The sequence below is a fragment of the Stegodyphus dumicola genome, chromosome 1 (genome assembly GCF_044657685.1).
Source record: "Stegodyphus dumicola isolate Sdum_Otavi_A_Nest chromosome 1, ASM4465768v1".
NCBI lineage: Eukaryota > Metazoa > Arthropoda > Arachnida > Araneae > Eresidae > Stegodyphus > Stegodyphus dumicola.
The window spans coordinates 154,290,535-154,317,598 of record NC_140768.1 but is presented as its reverse complement, the minus strand read 5'-3'; the positions used below and the strand labels follow the sequence as shown (position 1 = coordinate 154,317,598).

General features: G+C 34.4%; 1 protein-coding gene across 5 annotated transcripts in view; it reads left to right on the top strand.

The window, feature by feature from the left end:
* LOC118200338 (protein Obscurin-like) overlaps positions 1 to 27,064 on the top strand; it is a 500,451-nt gene that overhangs the window by 355,072 nt on the left and 118,315 nt on the right. For all 5 annotated transcript variants that reach the window (XM_085822284.1, XM_085822292.1, XM_085822266.1 and 2 more), the window contains 6 exons: positions 17,467 to 17,602; positions 18,281 to 18,456; positions 18,633 to 18,750; positions 20,758 to 20,933; positions 22,918 to 23,023; positions 26,041 to 26,219. In XM_085822284.1, coding sequence (XP_085678410.1) covers positions 17,467 to 17,602; positions 18,281 to 18,456; positions 18,633 to 18,750; positions 20,758 to 20,933; positions 22,918 to 23,023; positions 26,041 to 26,219 — 891 coding nt within the window. The remainder of the gene's footprint in view (positions 1 to 17,466; positions 17,603 to 18,280; positions 18,457 to 18,632; positions 18,751 to 20,757; positions 20,934 to 22,917; positions 23,024 to 26,040; positions 26,220 to 27,064) is intronic.

The following is a 27,064-nucleotide window of genomic DNA, read 5'->3' as shown; positions in this document are numbered from 1 at the left end:
AAGGAGCAACTTTACTTTTTGACATTATAAAGCTCACTTTGATTTGGCCATTGTAATTCACGTACCTTAGGAACGCAAAGCCCCATATGCCTTGGGACTGGCGTCACAAAACACATGAAGAGAAACTTCACTTATTTCTACACTTTCAAAAAACCTTCTTTCAATAGATACTGATTCAAGTTCACAAAGTTCAGAACACCAGGTTCTCCATTTATTTTGTAGGTCACTTGGCAAATCTTCATCCCATTGTAGACCACGTTCCCACATCTCTTGCAGAAGAATTTTCACAGTGATTACAAAGGGACTAATCAGTCCACATGGATCAAATATCTTTGAAATAACTCTCAAAACATGACGCTTGGTGATTCTAGCATCAATGGAATCCCTAACATCTCTTAAATCTAATTTAATTTTATCCTCAATCGGATCCCACTTCAACCCCAAGAAACCTGTTCCTTGCCCGAAGTCAGTATTTTCCTCATATCGGTTTTCATTCCAAAGTTTATACAATTCCGGACAATTAGTTTTTAATTTCCTCAAATGAAATCCCGCTGCTTTTAATATCTCTATTGCCGTAGACGTCAAATAATAAGCATCTTGAACAGTATTGGCTCCATAGCAGAGATCATCAACATAAAGAAAAGAATTTAACATGTCATAACATTTTGGATGATGTTCCTTAAATTTCTTTATGTGAAATTTCAAAACGCAAGCCAAGGAAAATGGCGAAGTAGTTAAACCGAATGGGAGACGATTTAAATGAAGAGTTTCGGTTGAATCACCTACCTCTTCGGGAAACCACAAAAATTTAAGGTATTTTCTATCTTCCTCCGCAATCTCTATCATAAGAAAAGCTTTCTCTAAATCTCCGCAAAATGCAACTTGATATTCTCGAAATTTAAGAATTATGTCCAATAAATTTGCATAAAGATTTACTCCTGATTCTAGAGACTCAAGAGATTTATTATTTTCATTAGCCTTACTGCTACAGTCATAAACAATTCTAACTCGAGTTGTTTCCTTGTCATCCCTAATTACCGCTCTGTGAGGCATATAATATCCTGAATTTTTATCTTCATTAACACATTTTCCCACAATCTGACATTCTAACTGATCCGATATAATTTGTTTATACTGGTCATAAATTTCTTGATTTTTATTTAGTTTTTGCTTTAACGAATCAAAACGCTTTTTCGCAACCTCATAATTAGAATTCAACCCAACTGCAGGTCCCAAGTTTTCCTTCCACATCAATCTACAAACGTACCTTTCCCCATTAAATTCCAGAGAATTTTCAAATTTTTCAATCAACTGATTGTCCCATTCAGAAAAGTTTTGTTTGTCTGACTGAAATTCTTCTATTTCCCAAAATTTTTTCAAATCGCACAAAATGGAAGAAGAGTCCATGACTAAACATACATTTTCATAATTATTAGTCAATTTATTACTTCCTTTCACTCCCGCAAGTAACCAACCGAAACAAGAATTTATCGCAGTAATGTTTTCATTTAACTTTACTCTCTCGTCATAAACAATATCCCAAAATGAATCGCATCCGATAAGTATTTCCGTCTGACAGTCGCCAGAAAATGAATCAGCCAAAGGTAAACCTCTTTCCTTCAACGCATTACGAATAGATACATCAGGAATTTTCAAGGACAAATCAGATATATAATCCGTTATGACAGCTTCTAACTCGTACGATTTCGAACTTTGATCCCTATTGCGCAATGTCAATGAAACGATACCGTATTCCTTCTCACGTCCTATTTTGTCTCCGAAAGCAAAAATAGCTATTCTTTCGTAGCGTATTGGCTTTAATTTTAATTCTTTAACTAATCGAGATGAAATAAAACTTCGATGACTACCATTGTCTAAAATAACATTAGTTAAGACTGAATTTTCATCCGAACAAGCTAAAACTGTACTTGTTTGTAAAAAGGGCTTATTTTTGGTACATATATTACTATGAGACACAGAAATATTCTCGGCGCTTTTATTAGATTTAGATTGTGAGTCATTCAAAACAGTTTCGCTTTCCACTCGCTTCTCACAACCTTTCAAAGTAACATTAGCGGGTTTATTTTTTCTACACACTGACTCATGATGAAAATTGCTTAAACAATTTTTACACGATATTTTTGCCCTGCATACGCGAGACATGTGATATTTCTGGAAACAACACCAGCATCTAGCTTCAGTCCTAAGCTTATTTATTTTTTGTTCTACATCCAATTTTTTACAACTTACGGAATCGTGATGACCGTCACAGAATAAACAAACATCTTTTATTTGTGTATTTAACGCTGAAACGGTTGATATATTTTTAGGCTTTGAATAGTTTTTCTGATAAGTTTGACCACTTTGATAATTTTGGGAAAAGGATCGTTTCGTTTCGTAACTTTTTAGAGGGCTCATCACAGTTTCGGCAATTTCCCTAGATTCGACTTCATTCCTCAAAAACATAATAATTTCCGAAACCTCACAATTCACTTCCCTGTTTCGTTTTCGGTGAAAATCTAACACCAAATCTTGTGGTAGCAACTTCAATAATATTGGATTCAATAAATGCCCATATGAACCCTCCGTTACATTTACTGAACGCAAATTTCGGATTTCTTATATTAACTTCTATTTCATCGTATAATTTACGCAAACCCTTAACATTAGACGAACTTCTCACGGGTTCTAAGCTTAATAATTTAGTCATGTAAGAATTTATAATAGAATCAGTTCTACCATATCTTTGTTTTAAAAGCTCAAGACATGAGTCATAGTTTTTCTCATTTAATTCAAAACCCGCAACAACGTTATATGCAGGACCAGAAAGAAGAGATTTTAAATATTGGAATTTTTCAATTTTCGTAAGTGAATTGTTTGAACCGATTGCGCTATCAAAACAGTTTAAGAATTCCATAAATTTGCCAGAATCACCAGAGAATCGCGAAATTTCTAACTTTGGTAATTTTAAAGCCGTAACGGTGTTTTCCGAAACACTAGATGTGTTAAGAACTGAAGAAGTCCGCTGAACATTTTCTGCTGCTAATTCTTTAATTTTGCTCTTTAGTTTAATCTTAGCTAACAATATTTTGTCATCATATTCTTCCGAACCTTTTAATTCATTTTTAAATTTTTCCGGATCGTCTAGGAGTGCTTCCACCTCTAAATCATGGTTTTTCAAGATCTGCTCTTTCGTTTCTAATAGTTCCAGTAGTTCTGATAATGAACTTACGTCTTCGACAGCTTCATCGAGCTTCTGCACTCTTTTAACTAGTTTAGTAACACTAGCGCGAACGTTACTTCTTTTTTCAATTATTTTCGAAAGCTTATCCATATTAACTCCGAATTTGTGAGTTCAAAAGGTCTTACCTCCACAGTCCAGTATGCAATGTTACGTATCCAAAAGCGTACGTACAGTATCCAAACTTCTCAGAAATATAATCCAGTAATGATGACTAATTACTTCCGGTATTCCACATTCGCGGATAAGATGCACCAATTTTGCATCTAATGGTTCTGTGAGACTAAAGGTGCATCCAAGAGATAATAAGAGGTTTTGTTAACAATAACATTTATTTACAAGAAAATATACGAAAATTTCAATCAATTAGAGATATATTATTAGGCATCTCTGCCTTCCACGTCTTACACCTTTAGTATCCTGCCTGCCACTGACTATTAGGACGAACGCAGCGCCCTCTAGTCAGAATGACTCCGGAAATACGTAATAATCGGTTCCAAGATCTTCTCTTCGGCTATTTCTCTTTTCTTTTGAGCTCTAGTAGAGACAGCATTAACCTGGTGAGCACAACTATCAGGTTCCTTGTTTATTCAACAGTGAAAAAGTTCGATTGCCTAATAAATACCTTCCTTTGTCGAGTTCATTTCTAATAATGGCAGCCTTAGTTATTACTCGCCCAAGATCGCAATTTAGTTCGATCTCAGCCAATGGTAAATAGGTTGGATTCAAATCTAATGGCTGTTGCACCCACACATTTTCACCTGTCAGCATTTCCGGCGTGATGTATTTGCGACAAACTATATCAATACTAGCACCTGAATCCCTTAATATAGGAATTTTATGACCATTTACGTAACCCATACTAGTATAAGGTAATAGAAATTTATCCTCTGGTTTTGCATTAATTCTTTTAAGATTAGCAGGAGATTCAGTACTATTCTTAAGTTTTGGACATTGGGGTCTTAAATGTTGATAGCACCCACACTGATAGCATTGTGGCGTTTTTCGTTTTTCATATTTATCATCTGGACGTGGACTTCTAGGTCTATGAAACCAGCTTTGCGAATTAAATCCTGATGACAATTTTTTTTCAGTTTTATTTTTATTATCTGAACTCAATTTACCTTGAGTTAGTGCATTGTATCTTTCTTTCTGCCGATCCACTACAGGCCTTTTTTGAAAGTTTCCGCAAACGTTTTCATAGGCATCAAGTTTTTCAGCTAATTTTTTAGATGAAATCATCTCTACCCATTCAGCAAGAAAATTATCTAGAATTTCAGGAGGAACTCGACGTTTAAGTTGGTCAAGCACCATCAAATCTAGCAACTGATCAAAAGTCTTAACTCCTAGACCAGTCACCCATTCTTTGCAATAACTTTCTATTTCATAATTGAAATCCACCCATGTGGATTCGGTACTCTTTTGATGTTTCATAAATTTCTGCCTAAACTTTTCCGGGCTTAGTTTAAACTGTCTTAACAATAAATTTTCACGTGTTCATAGTCTTTAGCTTTATCGGAGGGTTCTCTAGCTATTAACTGGGTTACTTCGTAAGGAAGTAGTTTTAGTAAATGAGATACAAATTCTTCTTTATCAATTTTAGCCCATTCTGCTTGCCTTTCAAACAATAGCAAATATAGACTGATATCTCCTTTCTTGTCATCGAATTTCTGCATAAGGTGACGCAGCTCCGTTTTCGGCCGGATCTGTCCGGTATTTTGAGACTTTGTCTCTGCTTCAAGTCTTAATCTCTCTAATTCATACTGTTCGTTCCTTCTCCGCTCATCTGCTTCTTCTTGTCTCCTACGTTCTTCTCTTTCCCTTTCTTCCCTCTCTTTCCGGTCTTCTCTTTCCTCCCTCTCTTTCCGTTCTTCTCTTTCCTCCCTCTCTTTTCGTTCTTCTCTTTCCTCCCTCGCTTTCCGTTCTTCTCTTTCCTCCCTCTCTTTCCTTTCTTCTCTTTCCCTTTCCTCCTTCTCTTTCCGTTCTTCTATTATTGTGTCTAAGACTCCTTTGATGAAGACTTCATCATAATCTCTACTTTCAACAATTTTCTGTTTTAAATCAACTATTTTCAAATCTGCAGTCACATGAACTCCCAGTTCAGCCGCGAGATTTTGCAAATCTTCCTTACGAGCTTTTCCTAAGTAAGACATTGTTTCTATGTTTAAAATTAACGAACACTGTGTTCCTTATATTTCCTCAAAATAGCTCAAAAATGAAATATTTAAATTATATGAAGTTCATTCTCTCTACCACATTAATTGTGATTAAAATAAGAATAATAACATAGAGGAATATATATATCTACCGTATGGACAACTAAAATGAATATTAAATACAATATCAAATACGGTAATAAAATAAGACAATTTATTATTAACAGGAAGTAATAATCTGGTATCACTAATATTGCGTTCAGTGATGAACTAATAAAATAAAGCAATTCTATATGAATAGGAAGTAATAATCTGGTATCACTAATATTATGTTCAGTGATGAACTAATAAAATAAAGCAATTCTTTATGAACAGGAAATAATAATCTGGTATCACTAATATTATGTTCAGTGATGAACTAATAAAATAAAAATACGCACGATTATTCGATCTCGGTCGGTGCCTCCAAAATAATTAAGACTGTAATACTTCTTTGGCGATATGAAGCAACTCCAATGATGGAACACAGCAATAACTTTTATTTAACACTCAAAAAAATAGCGACATACAAACAAGAAGAGAAAACATATTCTATAAACTTATTTAAAAAAATAATTACATGCTTCGTGCGAGAAAATGCATGCAGCTCTCGAGCCTGCATTTCAATATTGCCAGTAATCTGTACATTATTTATTATTCATCTATTTCAAATGCACGAGAGATTAATAACGATATTAAAGCTGTTACAGCAGCAACACATCCATTCAACGTCCAATACCCTCCGCGCCAAACTAAATACGATATAAAGGGAAACAAACTATCGCCAGATTCTTAAAATGTATTGCAAAATATCTAAACTTAGTACGAAGGTTTATAATTTACAAAATCTTGATAATAAATAAGGTTTCTTAATAGGTATATCTATTTAAACGCTCACTTCTGGCCCAGAATATTGGAACTTCCGGTTTATTCCGTTACAGAAAAATGCTTATAACTTCAGTTCTAATTAACCTATCAACAAGCAGAAACTTGTATTTGATAGCCAAAGATGTATTCTTTAAGATAATGTAATAAAGTAAAAATCGAAATTTTGACCGAAAATAGTCTTTTGTACGAGGTCAGATACCTTAATTTCTTCAAATATAATGCAGACTCTAACATTTGGTGGCAACAGTGAAACGGACATTTACAGTGATTCAACGCAAAATCGCGAAACGAAAGTCCTTCAGGGACAAAGTCCCTTTGGACTAAAAGTTATTTATTAATTATAAATGTAAAAATGTAATTTTTTATGAATTATTAAAAACGTTAACTTATTATATCTTAATTTATTAAAAAAATTTATAAACTAAATAATTTCTTGCCTACAATAATTCTTTTTTAAAGTTGTATAAAATAACTAAAAATTACTAAAAAGAATTATGCATTGGTAACTAATTATTAAAAATATCTTATGAAATACAGTATTTCTTTACCTGAAATATTTTTTCCTAAAAGTCCATAAAATGACTAGAAATTACTAAAAGAGTTTATGTATTGGTAACTAACTTTATCTTAATTCATATTACTTCTCATGAACTGCAGCAATTCTATGCTTCAATTTATTCTTTCTTAAAACTCCATAAATGCACTAGATGTATTGGCAACTAATTTTGTCTAATTTAGTAAAATTTCTTATGAAATACAATAATTCCTTGCTTGAATTTTTTTCTTTTTTGAGAGTCCATAAAATGATTAGAAATTTCTAAAAAGAGTTATGTATTGATAGCTAATTTTATCTCAATTTATTAAAAATATCTTATGAAATACAGTAATTCATTGCTTCAAATTATTCGTTTGTAAAACTCCATAAATTGACTAGATATTGCTGACAATGTTTATGTATTGGTAATTAAATTAACTGTAGTTTTGACTTAAGTTTAAATTTAAGATAAAGTTTTAATTTAACCTGTCTTTGGTTTATCAGCTTAAAATTTCGAGTTCCTAAGTTTAATTAAATTTCGAGATTCCACTTTCTTTCAAAAGATGTAAATAAGCTTATTTTAATAGAGGAAACAGAAACGAGTGAAGGAGGTTCAGTTATTTTCATTATCTGTCTTAATTGTTCTGCTAAGATTCGGTTATTTCTAGGATTGGCGGCTCCCAGTAAATTATTATAGTTTAGATAAAGTTAGTGCGTTTTTTATTTATAGTAAATGGCTAGACTGAAACTGAATACTGATTAGTCTGTTCAAGATTTAAAAAAAAAGCGCGTTCTCCAGCTAAAACGAAAAAGGCGGCACTTATAAAAAATTTGTAACTATTTATTTATTTTTATCTCACAAGTTATTTTATGTTAAGTAGCCCTACTGTCATTTTGCTTTTCCGTTTTCTCGCCAAAGTGCTAATTTTAGTTCGCGCCTATTCAAAGGAGATGAAAAGAAAGTATTTTAGATTGAAGGTTTTAGATTGTTAAATAGACTTAACCTCTAATCATACTTTTTCAAGAGAGTTTCATCTTTTTAAGTATTTCCTGTTACCCTATACAAAAATCTGATGTGTACAACACATGACTTCCTTGTACGGAATATTAAATTATGCGCGTTGTTTCTTGGATTTCATTTAAACTTATTGGATTGAATTAAATCTACTTCGCCGACAGTGCATAATGCAAAATAGAATAAATGTATTCCTTAAAATTCACTCTATTTGTTTACCATAGCGACACTCTGTCACTAGATTCACTTAAAAGTATTATATTTCGTTCATATTGTTACGAATTTCGTATTTAAAAAGCTGATAATAGTTCAATTATAAATTAAATAGTTTTATTTCTCGCGTAGTGCAGCGCGTGATGAATATTAAAAGAAAGCTAAGCCGGAAAATTGAAAATACAAGAGCGCGTGCATTAAATAAATAAATATCTCTTTTTGATTTCGCGAAAGTACTAGAAAATTCTAGCGCGTGATTTTAAAATCTTATAAAAGGAGGAAAACATCTCAGTTCGTAGTAGTTGCTTAGTTTAGTTTGTTGTTGTTTAGAAAACTGCTCTTGTTGATTGTAGCGAATTCGCGGATTAGCTTTCTTTAGCTGTTTTGAATTACGTTCTATTGGACATTTGAGTAGTTAAAAGATAACTACTGTGAGATATTGTAATACTGCATAATAATTTGAGAAAATTTAAGCATTTTTGTTGTGATAATATGTTCATTTTTCATCGGACTTGTGCATTCATTTCGTAACGAACCCGTACGCACGCAACAATTTTTGGTGTCAGAAGTGGGATTTGAACGCCATTCACAAGAGCGATGGAAGAGCAGTTAAGATAGCTGATATCAGCCTTTGCTGCATTTAAAGAGGAAATGAAAACGGGCCAGCAAGAAATGAAAGATGAGATGCAATCTGGTCAGGAAAAGATGGAAGCTGGTCAGAAAAAGATGGAAGAATCCGTTAAAAAAGAAATGAAATCCGTTAAAAAGGAAATGGAATCCGTTAAAAAGGAAATGGAAGCCGTCACGAAAAGTTGGAAGCTGGTCAAGTAACTTTTAAAGGAGACATAAAAGCTGTTAAGGAAGAGATTACCTGCATAATAGAAAACAAATTTGATTTTATGGAAGGCAGAATAGACGCCGTTGAAAATAAAGTTGGAGAAATTCAAGAAAGAGTTTCTTCTGTGAAGGAAAAAATAGAAGAGAAAGTTTCTGCTGTGGAGCAGCGAATCGAAGGAAGAGTTTCGGCCGTCCAACATCGAATCAAACAACTAATTGAGGAAAAAGTATCTGTCGTCCAAGAACATATCGAACAACAAATTGGCGTTGGCGCAACGTTGGCGCAATTGTTGGCGCGATTTTTACAAACGTCAGCCATCTTGAAAAACGCTGTTTTCACGCACAGTAAAGTATTCGAAACTTAAAAAAAAAATAAATATCGTTAGAAGTAACGGATTAATTTTTTGTTGAAAATGGCGTTTTTTAAGATGGCAGGCAAGTGTAAATAAATACATTTACTATGAGTATAAAATACTAAAGTAAGGTTATTATTACTTTCGGTTTTGGTTTGGTTATTACTTTCATATAGCAAAGAAGAGAATAAAAACACCGCGATAAAAACATTATGCCAACGTTTAATTAGATTAAAATATTACTGAAATTGAATATCGAATTAAAAACCATCCTACCAACTTTTAAAATAATTAGAATATTATTAAATTCAAATATTTTAAAATACATTATATGAAATATAATTAACATTATATGAAATATAATAACATATGTGACAATAATTATCTCAGCAATTTTTGAAAATATTGTATTAATTTTTTTTTTACAAAAATTGAAGTATACAATTATAAAATAAAAGAAAAATATGTACTTACATTTTTTGAGTAATTTAACCTCTTGTTTATTGCTAAGTACCACAAAAAAATCGAAATCATAATTGAATCGTCTCTTTTAACCATTTTCGTCTGTTATCCACATATCTTGCACTTCATTGAAGAAGTAGTCATTTCCTCCAAAAATTTTAATTAAATTTCCTCTGACGCTATTAACAATTTATATATAAATCTTTGATTAGGAAAGACAGGTTGGCCAAAATAAGGTCTCAAAGGGCAATTTTTTTATTCCAATACCAATAATTCTTGGTAATTACCAATAACAACATTCATCTTCGAAACGAAGATATCCATTCCATTTGAAATCTGATGAATTCGAAGAGATGAATAATAAAATTTTAAAATGGCGCGGTAAAGCACAAATATTCAGTAACCAATCAGTGAGCTGTTGGTCAGGGAGCAATCAATCATCACGCATGGAATTAAAATTATTTAAATAATCATTCATAATAAAATCATTTTTAAAACAAATGCAAAAATAAATTGTATTTTAATATTTAACAGCCATAAATAATGTTTAAAACATTAGATTAAATTTATAGATATTAATAAAACCAATTACTTTTTAAGTAAGGTGACGTCATTGATTACATCATCAACAGCATAAAATTATATAAAATATTATAAACAACAAAATTTTTATTTCAAATAAAAATGTAAAATTAAATTAATTTTTAATATTTAGAAGCCATAAATAATATTTAAAACACGGAAGTTATGCATAATAAAACGCATTATTTTTTTAATAAAATGACAACAAAGTATCGGTTACCATAAATAACTTATCCAGCAATGGGTTTACCATAAGTTGTATTACTCGCCAAAAGAAAAATCGCCAAAAAATCGCCAAAATCCGTGCAACCGTCTACCAAAGTGGCACCTGAAGAAATATCAATGAAAAGAAACCGACCTTAAAATGTTGGAACTATGGAGCTGAAGGACACATACTACGGAACACCCCAGGGCACGGATGTTAAGACCGCTCCTAGCAAGCAACAAGGAAACTAATTAGTGGCCATCTAGCGGGGCGGAGGTTGCCAGATAATGAGAAGCCCCAGTTTAAAGCGTTTCAGATTTCTGCAGTGAGAGGCGGCAATAATGGATTTTTCATAATAGGACATATTAATGGAGTTCCCTGCAATATGACGATAGATACAGGAGCCAACGTTACCATCATCCGAAAAGATTTGGCTCAACAACTGGGAAACAAACTTCTGGGCGCCGCCCTGCGTTACCCTCCAGACTGTGTCCGGTGAGAAGATCGACATCGATGGAAAAATAAACGTTAACATCACGTTTGGAAGTGCCGCTTACCATCACACTGCATATGTAGCAGAGATCACGGATTCTTGCATACTCGGATTGGACTTTCTAAGGAAATACAATTTTCCCCTGGATTTTTAAAATAACGAATTGCATTCTACATCTGAGGATATAGCTTTATTTGGAGTTAATGATGAAGAAGTTAAATCTGTCCATAAAATCATAGCACAAGACAATATCACAATACCGGCAAGAACAAAAATTTTACTTCCTGGATCCATAGCCGAAAACAGAAATTGGTACTTTTCCGTTTCGCCGGCGCAAATCTCGCCAAGCAGACTTTATTGGGGACAACATACAGTATACACATAAAAAATATTAAAAAAAATATTAGTTCTAAGAATTCTTTTTTTGAAGGCATAAACATTTTAATATCGCTTAAAATTTTATAAAAAGCCAATAAATTTATAAAAAGATATTAATTTAAGAATTTACTATGTTTTCATGGTTCAACATCCTGATTCGCCGGTTCATATCACGTGACCCCAAGCGATCTCATCTCACGTAAACTACTGTACAAAAATCTAATGCTCTCAGTAATTATCAACATTCTACATTAATTTCAAGTTAAATCTTAATTTGGAACACAAGTTTAAATGAAAGAAATATTTTAATTCGTACGAATAGCTTACTCAGATATTATGTAAAACTGCAGTGCTTTACTTCGCTAATGCATTCTCATTAGAATTAATGAATTTAACCCTCGACTTTACCTTTTCTATATTTTCGGCTTCGGGTAAGCGCTATGTTTGCATCCTAATTGATTTAATTACCGAAAATGGCCTTAGACATAAAACTGAACTATCTGATAAAAATTCTATAAAATTATGTGCCAGTATTGAAACAATCAATCTGATAGGAAAAAGCTGCGACTTGTTTTGAAAATGAGGCGTAAAAGGTTACCAGCGAGAATATTCCGTTTGGCATCGGTTGTACCATTATTGGCGACTTTATCGCTTGCGCCGGCAAAACGGAAAAGTACCCAGAAATTTCCACTACGGCATCATAGAATATCCCAATAACTGTAATAGCCCAAAAGGAGTACTAGTAGCCTCAACACTCGTCGACCTATCCAGAACGGTTATCCCGATGAGAGTCGCCAATGTATCTGAAAAGTCGAGAGTTATTAAGAAAGTTGAAGTGGTTGCAACATGTACTCCAGTAACCAGCGTAGAAAGAAAGAGTAATATCCCAGAATCCGTGTCCTCAGAGAGCATTACATCGGAGTTATTGCAGAATGCACAATTAAACGATAAAGAAAGAATTGCTGCCGATCGCGTCATTAAAGATCTTCAAGTTGTTTTCTCCCGCTTGTCTTTTGACGTGGGTCGAACTAGTTTAACATAACATAGAATAGATACCGGCGATCATCCCCCGATCATGCAACATCCAAGACGTCTACCGTTTGCTAAACAGGAAGAGGTGCGAACACTGTTAAAAGATATGGAAGAAGGCGATGTCATCGAGCCTTCAGCTAGTCCATGGGCATCTTCCATCGTTCTCGTCAGAAAGAAAGACGGCTCAACAAGATTTTGCGTTGACTATCGCCGGTTGAATGAGGTTACAAAGAAAGACAGTTACCCTCTTCCTAGAATTGATGACATTCTAGACACTCTTTCTGGAAGCAAGTGGTTCTCAACACTTGATTTAAAGAGTGGGTCTTGGTAGGTAGAAATTCATCCTGATGACCGAGAAAAGACGGCATTTACAACGGGACAAGGACTTTGGCAGTTCAAAGTGATGCCGTTTGGACTGTGTAATGCGCCGGCAACATTCGAACGTCTTATTGAGACTGTTTTGAAAGGCCTTTCCTACGAAGCCTGCCTGATTTACCTGGACGACGTCATCATCGTCGGAAAGAGTTTTGAAGAACATTTAAAAATTCTTCGGAAGGTGCTTCAGAAACTGAAAGAAGCCAATCTGAAGCTGAGTCCCGCTAAATGCAAATTGTTCCGAAAGGAAGACATGTCATCTCTGCAGAAGGTGTACGCACGGATCCTGAAAAGGTATCAGCGGTTAAGTCCTGGAAACGTCCCGAAAATGTCCATCAGCTGAGAAGCTTCCTAGGGCTTTGCACCTAATATAGGAGATTCGTGAAGGACTTTTCTTCCATCGCAAGACCCCTTCACAAGCTGACAGAGAGCAAGCAAACGTTCTTGTGGACAAAAGAAAGCGAGGATGCATTTAACAACTAAGGAAGCTTTAACATCTGCTCCAATCCTGACTTATCCTCAGCTCGACAGACCATTTATTCTCGACACAGACGCGAGCAATGAAAGTGTCGTTGCGGTTTTGTCCCAAGAAATAGACGGCCAAGAACGTGTAGTGGCGTACTGGAGCAAATGCCTGTCTAAACCGGAGAGGAATTACTATGTCACTAGGAAAGAGTTGCTCGCCATAGTCAAAGCTCTAGAACATTTTCATCATTATCTATACGGCAAAAAATTCCTCCTCCGCACGGACCATGCCTCATTGGCCTGGCTTTTAAATTTCAAGAATCCTGAGGGTCAAATAGCCAGGTGGATACAGAGACTCCAAGAATATGACATCACTATCCGTCATCGTAAGGGATCATCACACGGGAACGCCGACGCCCTGTCTAGAAGACCTTGTCCAGAATGCTGCCGATATTGTTCCAGGGTGAAGCGAAATACGAGCTGCTGACTCTGGTCGCAAGACAAATTATAACATCAACATCGGCTGATCGAGACCCGTGGAGTGATGATGAAGTCAGGAATGACCAGCTGAAAGACTGCGACGTTTAACCCATAATTGATTTAATGCAGTCATCAAACAGAAAACCTACATGGCAGGACATTTCTATCTGTAGTCCTACAACAAAACAATACTGGGCACTCTGGGATTCACTTCACATTCGAAACGGCGTCTTATACCGGAAGTTCGAATCGGATGATGGGAAGACGTTCCGATGGCAACTTATACTTCCAAGATCCCGCATTCCTGATGTCCTTTAAGAATTACATAGCAGCCCTACAGGAGGTCACTTTGGAATAATGAAGACCTTGCAGAGAGTTCGTGAGCGCTTTTACTGGAATAATGCAAAGGATGATGTGCAAAAGTTTTGCCGATCTTGCGATGCCTGTGCAGGTCGGAAAGGACCGAGGAGACGCAGCCGAGGCAAGCTGCTACGTTACAACGTAGGGGCGCCTTTTGAACGTTTTGGCTTTGACATCCTGGGACCTCTGCCACGAACTGCTGATGGCAACAAATACATACTCGTTGTCATTGATTACTTCACCAAGTGGCCTGAAGCTTATCCTATTCTTAATGAAGAGGCTGTCACAATAGCTGAGGTGATGGTACAGCACTGGATTTCCAGGTTCGGAGTGCCTCTTCAGTTACATTCCGATCAGGGAAGGAATTTAGCCTCGGCAGTAATCAAAGAACTATGCAAACTACTCGGCATTGACAAAAGTCAAACGACGCCATTGCATCCCCAGTCGGACGGCATGGTAGAGAGGTTCAATCGAACCATCCTTAATAACCTCTCATTAGTGGTTTCCAGAAACCAACAGGACTGGGACAAGAAATTACCACTCTTTTTACTGGCTTACCGCAGTGCTGTCCACGAGACTACCGGCTATTCTCCACCACAGATGCTCTTCGGTCATGACCTTCGTTTGCCTAGTGATCTATTGTTTGGCGGCCCTCCGGATGCTCCTTCATCGTCTGAGGAATAAATATATTCAAGATCTCCAGGCCCGGTTTGAAGTGATGCACAACTTTCCACGAAAGCGAGTCAACTTGGCGACGGAGAAGATGAAGACTCGATACGACATAAGAGCTACTGAACATCAATTCCACGAAGGAGACAAGGTGTGGTTGTGGAATCCGACTCGACGGAAAGGACTTTATCCGAAATTGCAGTCACCTTGGGAAGGTCCGTACACGGTCCTAAACAGGCTGAATGACGTGGTGGTTCGGATCCGTAAGTCTTCGAACTCTAAACTTAAATTGTTCATTACGACAGGTCAGCTCATTACTATGGCCATAGTACGTAATGTAAATAATTGTAAATAGTGTAAGACCATGATCCTTTTTGTTTCTAAATGTGTATTTAATATTTGATTTGTATTTTGTACTTGATTTGTATTTGATAGCATTTGATTTCTTTTATTTATTGCATTTATTGTTCGTGTTGTTTATTATTGTAATGTAATGCTTAGTATTGTACTTATGCCTTAGTTGTAAGTTTGGCTTCCTGTCCAGGGATTGTACTACCCGGGACGTGCAGTCCTTGGAAAGGGAGCAGCGTTACGAATTTCGTATTTAGAAAGCTAATGTTAGTTCAATTATAAATTAAATGGTTTTATTTCTCGCGCAGTGCAGCGTGTGACGAATATTAAAAGAAAGCTAAGCCGGAAAATTGAAAATACAAGAGCGCGTGCATTAAATAAATAAATATCTCTTTTTGATTTCGAGAAAGTACTAGGAAATTCTAGCGCGTGATTTTAAAATCTTATAAAAGGAGGAAAACATCTCAGTTCGTAGTAGTTTAGTTTAGTTTGTTGTTGTTTAGAAAACTGCTCTTGTTGATTGTAGCGAATTCGCGGATTAGCTTTCTTTAGCTGTTTTGAATTACGTTCTATTGGACATTTGAGTAGTTAAAAGATAACTACTGTGAGATATTGTAATACTGCATGATAATTTGAGAAAATTTAAGCATTTTTGTTGTGATAATAATAAATTTTTGTTCATTTTTCATCGTACTTGTGCATTAATTTCATAACTAACTCGTACGCACGCAACAATATTATAACTCAGAATGCACAAAATTTATATCATTTAAAGAATTAGCTAATCGTTGCCACATGTTTTATTCAAATACTATAATAAAGCTAGAACGATGTATAAAAGAAATTAGGCAAACAAAACAAAAAAGAAACAGTTTTTCACAGACGATTGAGTATTTCTCATTCAATTAATTCAGTTCTCACTTCGCGACAAGGCAAAAATACAAAATATCTGTATTAAAAAATTATGAAGTAAATCTTAAACACTTATTGCCTCGAAAAAATTCCAGAAAGGATTAAGCATGATTTAATTCGCAATAATAAATGAAGGCGTTATCTTTGTTGTTGCGAAGCTAAGTTTCTCTAGCTTGGCAACAAATCCACTATTGTACTGTTTCAAATGTAAACAAGCAATGGCTGCCATTAAAAACAGTATTAGGCTTAGCGGCACTTAAACAACTTTAAAATTGTTGATAATTCTAAAAATATTGCATACAGATTTACTAAAAGCATAAAAACCTTAACCGGAAGATAAGAACAACATAATTAAATCATTTTTAAAGCAAAAAATTTACAATTTACAAACATATAAGAGTAAAGAAACTGAGATCACTGAGCCGGGTAACAGAGTGGATATATATATATAAATATATTTATATATTTTGCTGCGGCCAATTGCAACCAAAATACGAGGTGCACATCTACATGTTATAGTAGTCCTATATACAAAATTTCAACGCTCAGAGGCTACTCGTTTTTGAGTTATGCGAAATACGTACGTACGTACGTAGATACGTTCGTACAGACGCCACGAAAAATTCTCTTTAGAATTCATTTTAAAGCAGTTTTATAATTTTTTTGGAGGAAAAGAGTCTTTTATTCTGTTCTTACGTACAGATACCACGCAAAAACATCGTTAAATTGTATTCGGTAGAGGTCAAAATGGATAATTTCGTTGAAATATGCTGCCTGAAACTTTTCGCGATTACAATACTTCCTTTTTACTTTGTACGAGGAAGTAAAAAATACTGCAATATTACGAATAATTTCACTAAAATTATTTACGCATGAGCAAACTTCTTACAATGCATATTTACTCATAAGCGAAACAGCAAGTGCAAAGATGCAGTAGTCATGTTTTTTTTTAAAAAAAAAAAACGCGTCTCGTAATTATTACTTATAGCCCGTAGATTAGTTGAAATTTTAATTTTTGCCTACATATTTGTTAAAAGTTTTGTTTGTGGAGTAGCAAAGATTGTATATTGCTACTGAAGAAATTTTATTTGTCTCTGTGTATTTCGAAAATTATAATTAATTTTACTTCGAATCTACAAAGAGGATTGCTCATTAGGAAACAGTGGTAAAGCTTAACCCCTTTTAAGTCATAAAACTTTCATCTAAAAGTGTTTGAAATATTTTAAACAATTGTGTTCTGGTATTGGTTTTATTTTCGTACAAAGAATTTAAACAATTATGTTCTGGTATTGGTTTTATTTTCGTACAAAGAATTTAAACAATTATGTTCTGGTATTGGTTTTATTTTCGTATGCCATTAAATTATGGAAAACCTTGGAAATAAGTTTTAAAACAACTAATATTTCTGCGTCGTTTCCATTGCAGTGATGCCATCGATGCCTGGAATGTCTGGAAACAAGCCTTATTTTGTGAAAGGCTTAGAGCCGTTGAAAGTATCAGAAGGAGGAACCATACATCTAGAAGCTACACTACCTTCAGAATCTGGATGCGCTATTAGATGGTAAAAGTTCTCATAATTAAATTATTTACTTATTACTTAAAGCTGCTCAAAACACTTTGCTATGAGTTTCTCAATTTATAATGAATTCCATAAAATGAATTTCCTTGAAAGATAACAATGATACAAATTTTGAAGTGTCATAAATTTAAAAATAATCATAAGTTATTAACTAAAATAATCCGCTAAGAGCGAATGCTTAAGATACTGCAGCAACAGAAATCAACGTAAGTTTCGAAATCTTGCAGGACTAGTTTAAGGGGAATTAGAATCTTCTTCTTCAGCTGCAGGCATGAAAATGGCAAATTTGAAGCATGTGCTCATGGGATAGCAAATAAACAAAAACACCTGAGGAAATTCCATCTAAGGAAGAGAAAATAACTGAGCCATCTATTGACGAAATATGAAAACAAATACGATATAATTCCTTTAAAACCTGAAAGTGAAGACGGATTAGAACTGAAGATATTAACTAGAACTGAAAGATTTCTGTGAAATTTCGCACCAAGGAGCTTAGAAGTATGACAAACAAAGAGGATTAAAAGCAAATCCAAAATTATCCTACAAATCTGCTTCCAAAAATATACCTAATATCTCTACAATGTATTGGTAATGAACTGTGTTAAACTTGAGGTTGAATCGAAAACATTAAATTTTAAATTTTCCTTTCTCTTTAATTAGGATGAAAGATGGCGACGACATCACGAAAAGTGATCGCACACAGATCTTGGAGCAGCCCAATGGTGCCATTGCTTTAATCATTGAAGCTGCAACACCTGAGGATTCTGGGAAATATGTAGTCGTTGCCACTAATGACGAAGGAAAAACTAGAAGTTCGGCCATGGTGGCAGTAGTAGGTAAGAAATATATATAGTTGCTTAAAAATTTTTTAGGTGACTCGAAATTTCAGCAATAAAATTTCCAACGAAACTAGAATAACATGAAAAAATTTATCATTTTAATTTAATAATTCTTTAATTTATTTGAAAATATAAATCTCGCTTTATGCAAAATATATGTCCATTATTTACAGGAGCCGGATTTAAGTTACCCGAGATCGTTGATGCTTTAAATCCAGCTTCCTTCACAGAAGGAGAGCCCGGTATTTTAAAAGCGAAAGTGGATGGTGAACCAAAGCCTGAAGTCAAATGGTATGTTATCATCATTATTACATAAAGAAGCTCATCTGGATGTAAGATGCGTAATAATACAGCAATCAGAAATGGAAATCAGACTCAGCAATAATTTCAAAAAATTCCAACTTTATGTCGGTATTTATTGCATATCTTTCCGCTCGTCATGCCCACTTTTTTTTTTCTAATCTTCGAAGCATATTTTAAAGCTGTTTTCGGAAAACTCCTTGAAATCCAGCAGCGAATTTTCTTTTAATTGTGTTAACAGACTCAAAAACGGTGGCACAAGCAGCAATTTTAAACGTGAAAATAAGAAAAAGTACGCAGCGCTGTATCAGGTGATGAGGAGGCGTACAAAAGCTGTTCGTATATTTTTTAGATGACCTTGCTATTAAAAAAAATAACTTTTTAGAAAACACATTTAACTGCAGCTATATTTTTGGAAGTGTAAAACTGAGGTTTTCATGCAAAATACCTCTTTTAAATATGCAATGGACGGAAGGTTATGGTTATGCTCTTTCCGAAGAAAATTATTCTAACATAATTATTAAAAAATGCTACAAAAGCCATGAATTTTCGGTATTTAAAACTGCGATAAGTAACATTGACAATAAGAAAAGATAAAAGCGTCAATGTTTGGCTGCAAGGTAAAAAGTGGGCAAAAGACATATCCAAGGAAAAAACGGGATGATTCGAATGTTGCTAGGGTAAGAAATTTAATGCTAAAAGAAAATCTTCGAAGTCAAAGGATACTTGAAAGATCTTTAAACTGCCCAGTGGCAACTGTTAATAAAGTGATTAATGCTGATTTGAATCTTAAAAAAGCGAAAAAGCATAATTTACATTGTCTTTCTCTACTACATACCGCCCAAAGCAGAATTGTTTACGAGAAACAATTATTCGGGCAAGAATGGAAATGGAAAACTGTTGTCACAATAGATGAATATAACACAACAGATATTTCTAAATGTGTACAAAAATACGTATAAAACATTGACATCTATTTAAGAAAACTTTTGGAGTAACATAAAAAGTCTTATCATATTATGTTAGTTCACAAATTTCTATTTGAACCTCAAACACAGACTACAAATTTGTATGAATTCGGATTAAATATAAATAAAATGCTCATTATTCTGTAAGCAATCTTTTACAATTATACATACCGTATATTCCGGCGCATAACGCGAACCTGTCATTTCAAACTACATTTTTAAACTTTTTAAGTATATTCACCGTATAACGCGCGCCCTTTTCGTTACGAAGAAACCTGTAAGATACATGTGCGATGCTGTTATCTTCTGAAGTCGTTCATTCGATGATTTTTCGCAGGCTTTCGAACAATAGTAATTGAATTGACAAATAATTCTACAAAGAGAGTGAGTGCAGGTGTGCAGAAGTATGTTATTCTAGGTTCTCGAGGAAAGGGGAGATAATTTGGGATACGAATGTACTTCTGATTCGAGTGTATTTGCGGAATTAGGAGTCGGATGTTTTCTCTTTCTGTAGTCATTTGAAGCCACGAATTTGAAGCGAACATCGAAGGTTTTTGTAAATCGCCTTTACTTTGGCTGAAATACACATGATCTAGCTTTCCTTTTAGTAGTATATATGGCTTCTGTCGAACGAAACAAATATAATGTTGGTTTCAAAGTTTTTTAATTTGCTAAAGAAAATAGAAGTCGTGTTTCAGCAAGGATGTTTGGTATTGGTGAACGCCATACGTGACTGGAAGAGATATGATGTCACAACAATTAATATGGCAAAGAATGAATGGGCTTTGCAGAAAGAAATAACGAAATGGCTCATCCTTAGAAGAAAGAGTGCGGGTCCCAGAAAATCGCCAGTAATAGCATTTAAGTACCATGACGGAATCACATTTTTGTATGCTTATTTTTTCCTTATTTTTAAGGCTATAATTTTTATCTCCGGCTTATACCGCACATCCGTGAATTTCAATCTTATTTTTTGTATTAAAAGTGAGCGTTATACACCGGAATATAAGGTATTTCATTTCATTACTAGGCTGCTAGACGGATCACCCTTAGAGCCCAGCGACAGGATCCAGATGCATCAGAATCCAGATGGTACAGTATCTCTAGAGATCAAAGAAGTCAAACCTGAGGATGCTGGCAAATACACACTGTTGGTGTCGAATCTGGGAGGTGAAACGAGGAGCTCTGCCAACGTTGATGTCATTCGTAAGTTTATTACCATTTTACGACACAAATCATAACATTTTCAGGCTAATTTTGCGAAATAAACATACAGGATGATAATTTAGAAGACAAACAACAAAATCAACGTTATATTTTCAAATTTTCACAGGACTAGTTTCGATGGTTTTACCGAACCATCATCCTTAGCTGCTAAAGCGAAAATGAACGAGATAAGGTACAGCGATCAGATAAGATAAGAAAGACTGGACAGAAGTTAAGCTACTGGCGCCATCTGTTGATGAAACGAGAACTAAAACATAGTTGATCCAAAAGTTGTGCAGTCAGATTTTCAGAAACTGTGGAAACTCAAAAATGGGTATTTATGAAAAGTTATTTCAAAGAAGGGCATTAGTATAGTGTTACAAGTAAAATTTCTGTTGCAATTCACACTGTTACTTTTTAAAACCGTTTGTTTGGTACAAGCTAGAGATGAGATTTTCTCAATCTTCGCAATGCGTTATTACGAAAAGTAGTCGAAACGTTTAAGAGACCTTCCAAATGTTCATGAATCTAACACGACAACGAGTTTCTGCTAAGCAGTCTAATTTTGAGAAACCAGAAACGGCGCTCATATTTTCCGAGTTCAAGCAAAATGAACGAAGTCAGGAATAAAATACTGCAGTTATCAAAGAAAAGGTTGAAAAAATTTTTGCATTGCAATAAGATTTATCATATGGAGAAATAAATTGTTTCTTATAGTGAACATTCTCATTTTCGCGAAAACGGATTACCAGTAGGAAAATCGTTATCTGATTAGATTCACGAGAATTTTGGGAGGTCTCTTTAAGCACATCAACAGCTTTTGCGGAAGAATGCGTTGCGAAGTAATGCTCAATAATAAAAATTCTTTCTAATCTTAAAGGCAACAAATGAAATTTCAAGTTATATGAAATGAAGCAGTATAGTTACAAGTGTACCACATTAATGGGATGTACCCTTACAAGTGCAGCGTATTCATTTTTGAATTTCCACAATTTTTGAAATTTTGAAATGCGCGACATTTGGGTGACTTTGTACCGTCATGTAAGGTCACATAAACATGGCACATAAATGTTTGCATCCTCCCCCCTTCTTCTTCTTTTAAATTCCCTTCATAATTTGAGATCATATTAGTTACGGTTAGACCTGTTTGTTGTATGCATTGCTTATTTTAATGGAAGTCAGTTTTCATATCATTTTATCCCTTTATTCAAATAATTTTAGCCTTTACACACACACGCATATATTTATCTATCTCTCTATATAGGTGAATGAGAAATTGAATAGCATCTAATTAATCAAAGCTATCAATATCGCACAAAATGCTGTGAAACTAATTAAGAAAGAGGGAAATGTATTTAATATCAACCAAATTTGGCAAGTTTTTCAACAGAAAAAATGCTCATTACCAAATATTTTTTTAATTACTCTTAAGTATACATTAATAATGCTTTTAATGTTAATTTTCGGATAATTATTTCCTCAAATAAAAGAATTAAACTTCTAAGTTTGTTTCATTTTATTTTATTGTGGCACAACACGCGAGGGTTATTTGCATAATGGTAGAGATGCCTTTGTGAAGGAGTTTCTAAGGAAAAATTGTTCGCATTCACCTTACACATCAAGAAAACTACGAAAATGCCCCTTTCGAACCCAGGTTGAACTACCAGTGTTTAAAGACTTTAAATGACACTCACACTTAACTTATCAACATAAATGCTGTCTCATAGAATTATCTATAAGTAAATTGATGAGGATTCGAATTTATGTCTATGTCTATGTAAGGTAAGCTTGAAATAAAAAATTAAAACAACACCAAAATTTGCTCCGGGTTCTGGGAAAATGAACAAATATCAATGATTTAAAGTATTTACAATTTACAAAGGGGAGACTATTATTAAGTATTATAAATTTTTATTGAGGGAAAGATATTTTTATTTTCATATTTTGCGGGCTGAGTGATACTTACAGCTTATTATTTTTTCAGAGGCACCGTTGTTTGTTAAGTTACTGGAGCCTGTTACTGGAGTTACAGACTGCCCAGCGAAGCTTGAATGCAAAGTTTCAGGAGATCCACGTCCTGATATCAAATGGTAAGCTTTTGAGTTCCTGAATTTTATATCTTCTGTAATGAGATGGAATTCCGTTGACTTCAAAAGCATTGTTTTTAAGAATGTCTGTAGAAACTAATCGATCCAAGATATGGGCTGTAAAAATAGATAATCCATAAGATATCAAATGGTAAGATGTTATCAAATGGTAAATAAATAAACCATAAGATATAAAACGGTAAGCTTTTGTGTTCCTGAATTTTATATCTTCGATAATGAGATGGAATTCTGTTCACTTCAACAGCATTGTTTTAAAAAATGTCTGTTAAAACTGATCGATCCAAAATATGGCCTGTAAAAGTAGATAAGCATAAAAAAATCATGTCCTTGGGTCCATTTTGGACGAAGCAGAAATTCCAAAGAAAGGTCGACAACACTTTAAAAGCGTAGGAGACAATTTAGCTGAAACTTAACGCTAAATATAAACTTTTTAGACTGCAAGACCACTAAGTAATTACAACTATATAAACAGCTAGGATTACCTTAAAGTAAGGTAAGCTTGAAATAAAGAATTAAAGTAACACCAAAATTTGCTCCGGGTTCTGGGAAATTGAACAAATATCATTGATTTAAAGTATTTACAATTTACAAAGGGGATCGTGTTGGATGGGGTCATGAATGAGTCTTTTATCGCGTAACAATAATTTATTTTATTGATCAAGTTACACGCGGACATAACATATAATTTTAAGATTTTACGGAGCAAGAGTCTGATGCAGAGGGATCATGTTGGATGGGGGTCATGAATGAGTGTTTTATCGTGTAACAATAATTTATTTTATTGATTAAGTTACACGCGGATATAACATATAGTTTTAAGATTGTGCGGAGCAAGAGTCTGATGCAACCTAACAAGTTCATAACCTGTTCTCTACTGAGATCTTTCTCTGGTTAACATTCTTAAGATTCAAACTTCTTGAACTTCATCTGAAAGGTTTGAGATTTTAGTGGTCACATAAAAGACTTTGTTAAGGTTTTTAACGCTCTCGCTGAGTTCGCAGTCTACCTTTGTGCTCTTGTATTCGCTCCTGCTAACATAATTTTGTCTTTTTAGCTTTATATTTTTGAGCATCGTTTTCTTCGTACTTACGCCACATACAGTTCAACAACAAAATCATAAAATTTCAAAAAGCAATATAACAGCATATATTTAAAATTCCTTGTGCGGTATTAAGTATTGACGTAATATTTTTTAAAATTTATTTCAGGCTTTTCTTAGTTCATCATATCAATGCTCAGTTTTCTTAGTAAGATGGCGTAGAAAATGTTTTTTATCTTTCTATTATTAACTATCTTTTTTGTTACCTTTATCTGTTTAATGTCACGTTATTAGCACATAAAATTCAATTCATCGGTGAAATCACAAAATATTTAATAACTGCATATCATTAGAATTCATTTCATACTTAAAAACAGCAATTTCCGATATACAGTCTCGCTCGCTGGGGGTAAAATTATTTTATTCCGTACAGTGTTGCCACTGTTCCCTTTCAAAGTGTTGAATTTGTTAATAAAAAATTCATTCAAGTTTTATAAAATAGATCGCCCAGTAGCGATGTGGCTAGCGCGTCGCGCAGCTGCATCACAGGTCCGGGGTTCAAAATCCGAGTTGTTCAAGCTTGACTCAGCTTTTCATCCCTTGAGAGGGTCGATAAAATGAGTATTAAGTTGGCTTGGGGACTAAACACCGGGGTCCTGCGACAAGCTGCCCACTTGTCCGGGTCATATGCTGAAGCACTCCGGGGCCCAAGGTCAAGAAAGCAGATTTCGGAGCACTGCAGGCCGTGGCCCACTTCGGCTGTTGCGCCACTGTGTTTAGTTTATAAAATATGAAATATAAAATTCGAAATTCTCATGTCGGTCTTTCAGGTGCACATGTTCGGGTGGAGGACTACGTTATTCAACATTTGTTATGCGATGTGATAGTGGATTAACTGGCACAAAACCTTAAATATTATTAACACCGAAAACATCATATTCAAAATTTTTTCACATTGCGAGGAACCTTCATACTTATTTTATTGCCCGCAAAGGGGGTGGTGGCACTATTTTGTCTGTTTTCGACATTGGCCATTCCTAAGGCCGAAAGTGGTGGCCATTTTATTGTGGAGGCAACTAATAAGCGGCCGCCGTTACCTCTTATGAAGGGATGTACGGTCACAGCCATGTCTTTTCCGGGATTGGAATCCGGGCCCTTCGGTATCGTAGTCGGCTCCGCTAACTGATATACCATCTGGGCGCCCCATTCACATATACATGCGTGCAGATTCTTCATGATTTAATTTCTTTAAAAATAATACAGGGCTATAATACTTGGTGGAAACAATTTGAAACGTGATAGAGGCATTTACAGTGAATAACGCAAAGTCCCGTTTCGAAAATAACAGCACATTTGGGCTATTGTCCTTTGGGGTCATAGTTTGTTAAAATTAAAACATTTTAAGTTCTGAAAGATTTCGATGTGTTTGGATATTCGAACTACAAATTCTTTTAATGTCAGGCACAATGTTGCAAAACTGGATTCTTATATAAAATTTCCGTTTACCTTTTAGGATTTTGCTGCAACTTAACGGGAAAAACTCTCTGATAGAAGCAGACTGTTGTGAAAGGAAACAAAATATGAGCAGCTCGTTTTCATAATTTCGGATATTCTTCTGAAACACTTGACCGAAACTTATTTAAATTCTGCATATGTTTTCTTGGCAACATGAGTCATCTCATGTCGTTACTACGGTATATAATTTTTAACGCGCTTGATTTAAACCACCTTGCTTTATACTTTTTCTCTTTAAACCTCTTTTTAACAGTCGTTTTTAATTCTGTTAAATACATAAAAACAGACAGTGTTTCGCTGTTTTCTAACCTAAGTTTTTAGAGGAACACTAAGTGATTGTTTACGAAACATCAGCATTCCACAGTTTGGGAACAACTGACCTGATCAAATTCACGTAAGTGTTACAATGCCGTTCTTATAATAAACATTTCACTTTTCTTGCCAGGTTAAAAAATGGCGTGGAAGTTCCAGACGATGATATGAACGTACAAAAGCATCATCTGCCTAGTGGTGAAGTGTCCCTAGTTTTTGACAAATGCAAGCCAGAGAACGCAGGGAATTACGTTTGCACAGCACGAAACAAGCACGGCGAAAAGTCTTGCGGAGCTCCTCTCCAAGTCATAAGTAAACCGTTTTTTTTTTTTATTTTCAGAAATTTGAAGCTATTTAAACGGATAAAATTTCAAATAATGGATGAGTTTGGAAATTTGAAGTACTATAAACTAATCTCCAAATTGTTCCGATTTACAATTGTTTGATTTGATCGAGCATGTGAATTTGCCGAAACGTTCGCACTGAGTTTTACGTATGTTGGAATCTGATACGTTCTGTAAACAGATGTAAATATATGTATGTCAAAAAATCATTATATATAATTGTATAAATTATACATAATGATTACATGTCATAATAATGTAAAATACAATCATTATGTAATAATTGTACAAAAAAATCATTAAAACTCATCAGCGAATGATGAGAGCATTCAATCCCTTAGTGCAATCGAATTTCAAAATTATTGTTCAAAAATTCACCACTATACGTTTTCAATTAGATCACATTTTTTGTTGTTATTACATTCATTGCGATCAATTTTCAATGTGATCACATTCTCCTGCTTTCAAAATGCTAAAAAGAAAATTAAACATTTTGACGTGCCAAAACTTATCTTATGCTTTATTTTTATTATAACGAGCTGTAAAAATACGATGTAAATCTACCTCAGAGTAATTTTATCCTATTTTTTCAAACATGAAATATTAAAGCTTATAGCAGTGGTGCCCAACATTTGGCCTCTCGCGAGCACATTTTGAAGCACATTTCCAAAACATCAAAATTTTTGTTAAACATATTTCCAATATTATGTGATACATCTGAAATATTAATTTCGGCAAATGGGTTTGAGGTAAATAATAATATTGATTGAACTTAATGGAAATCAGAGAAGCGGAGGTCAAAATTACTTTTCA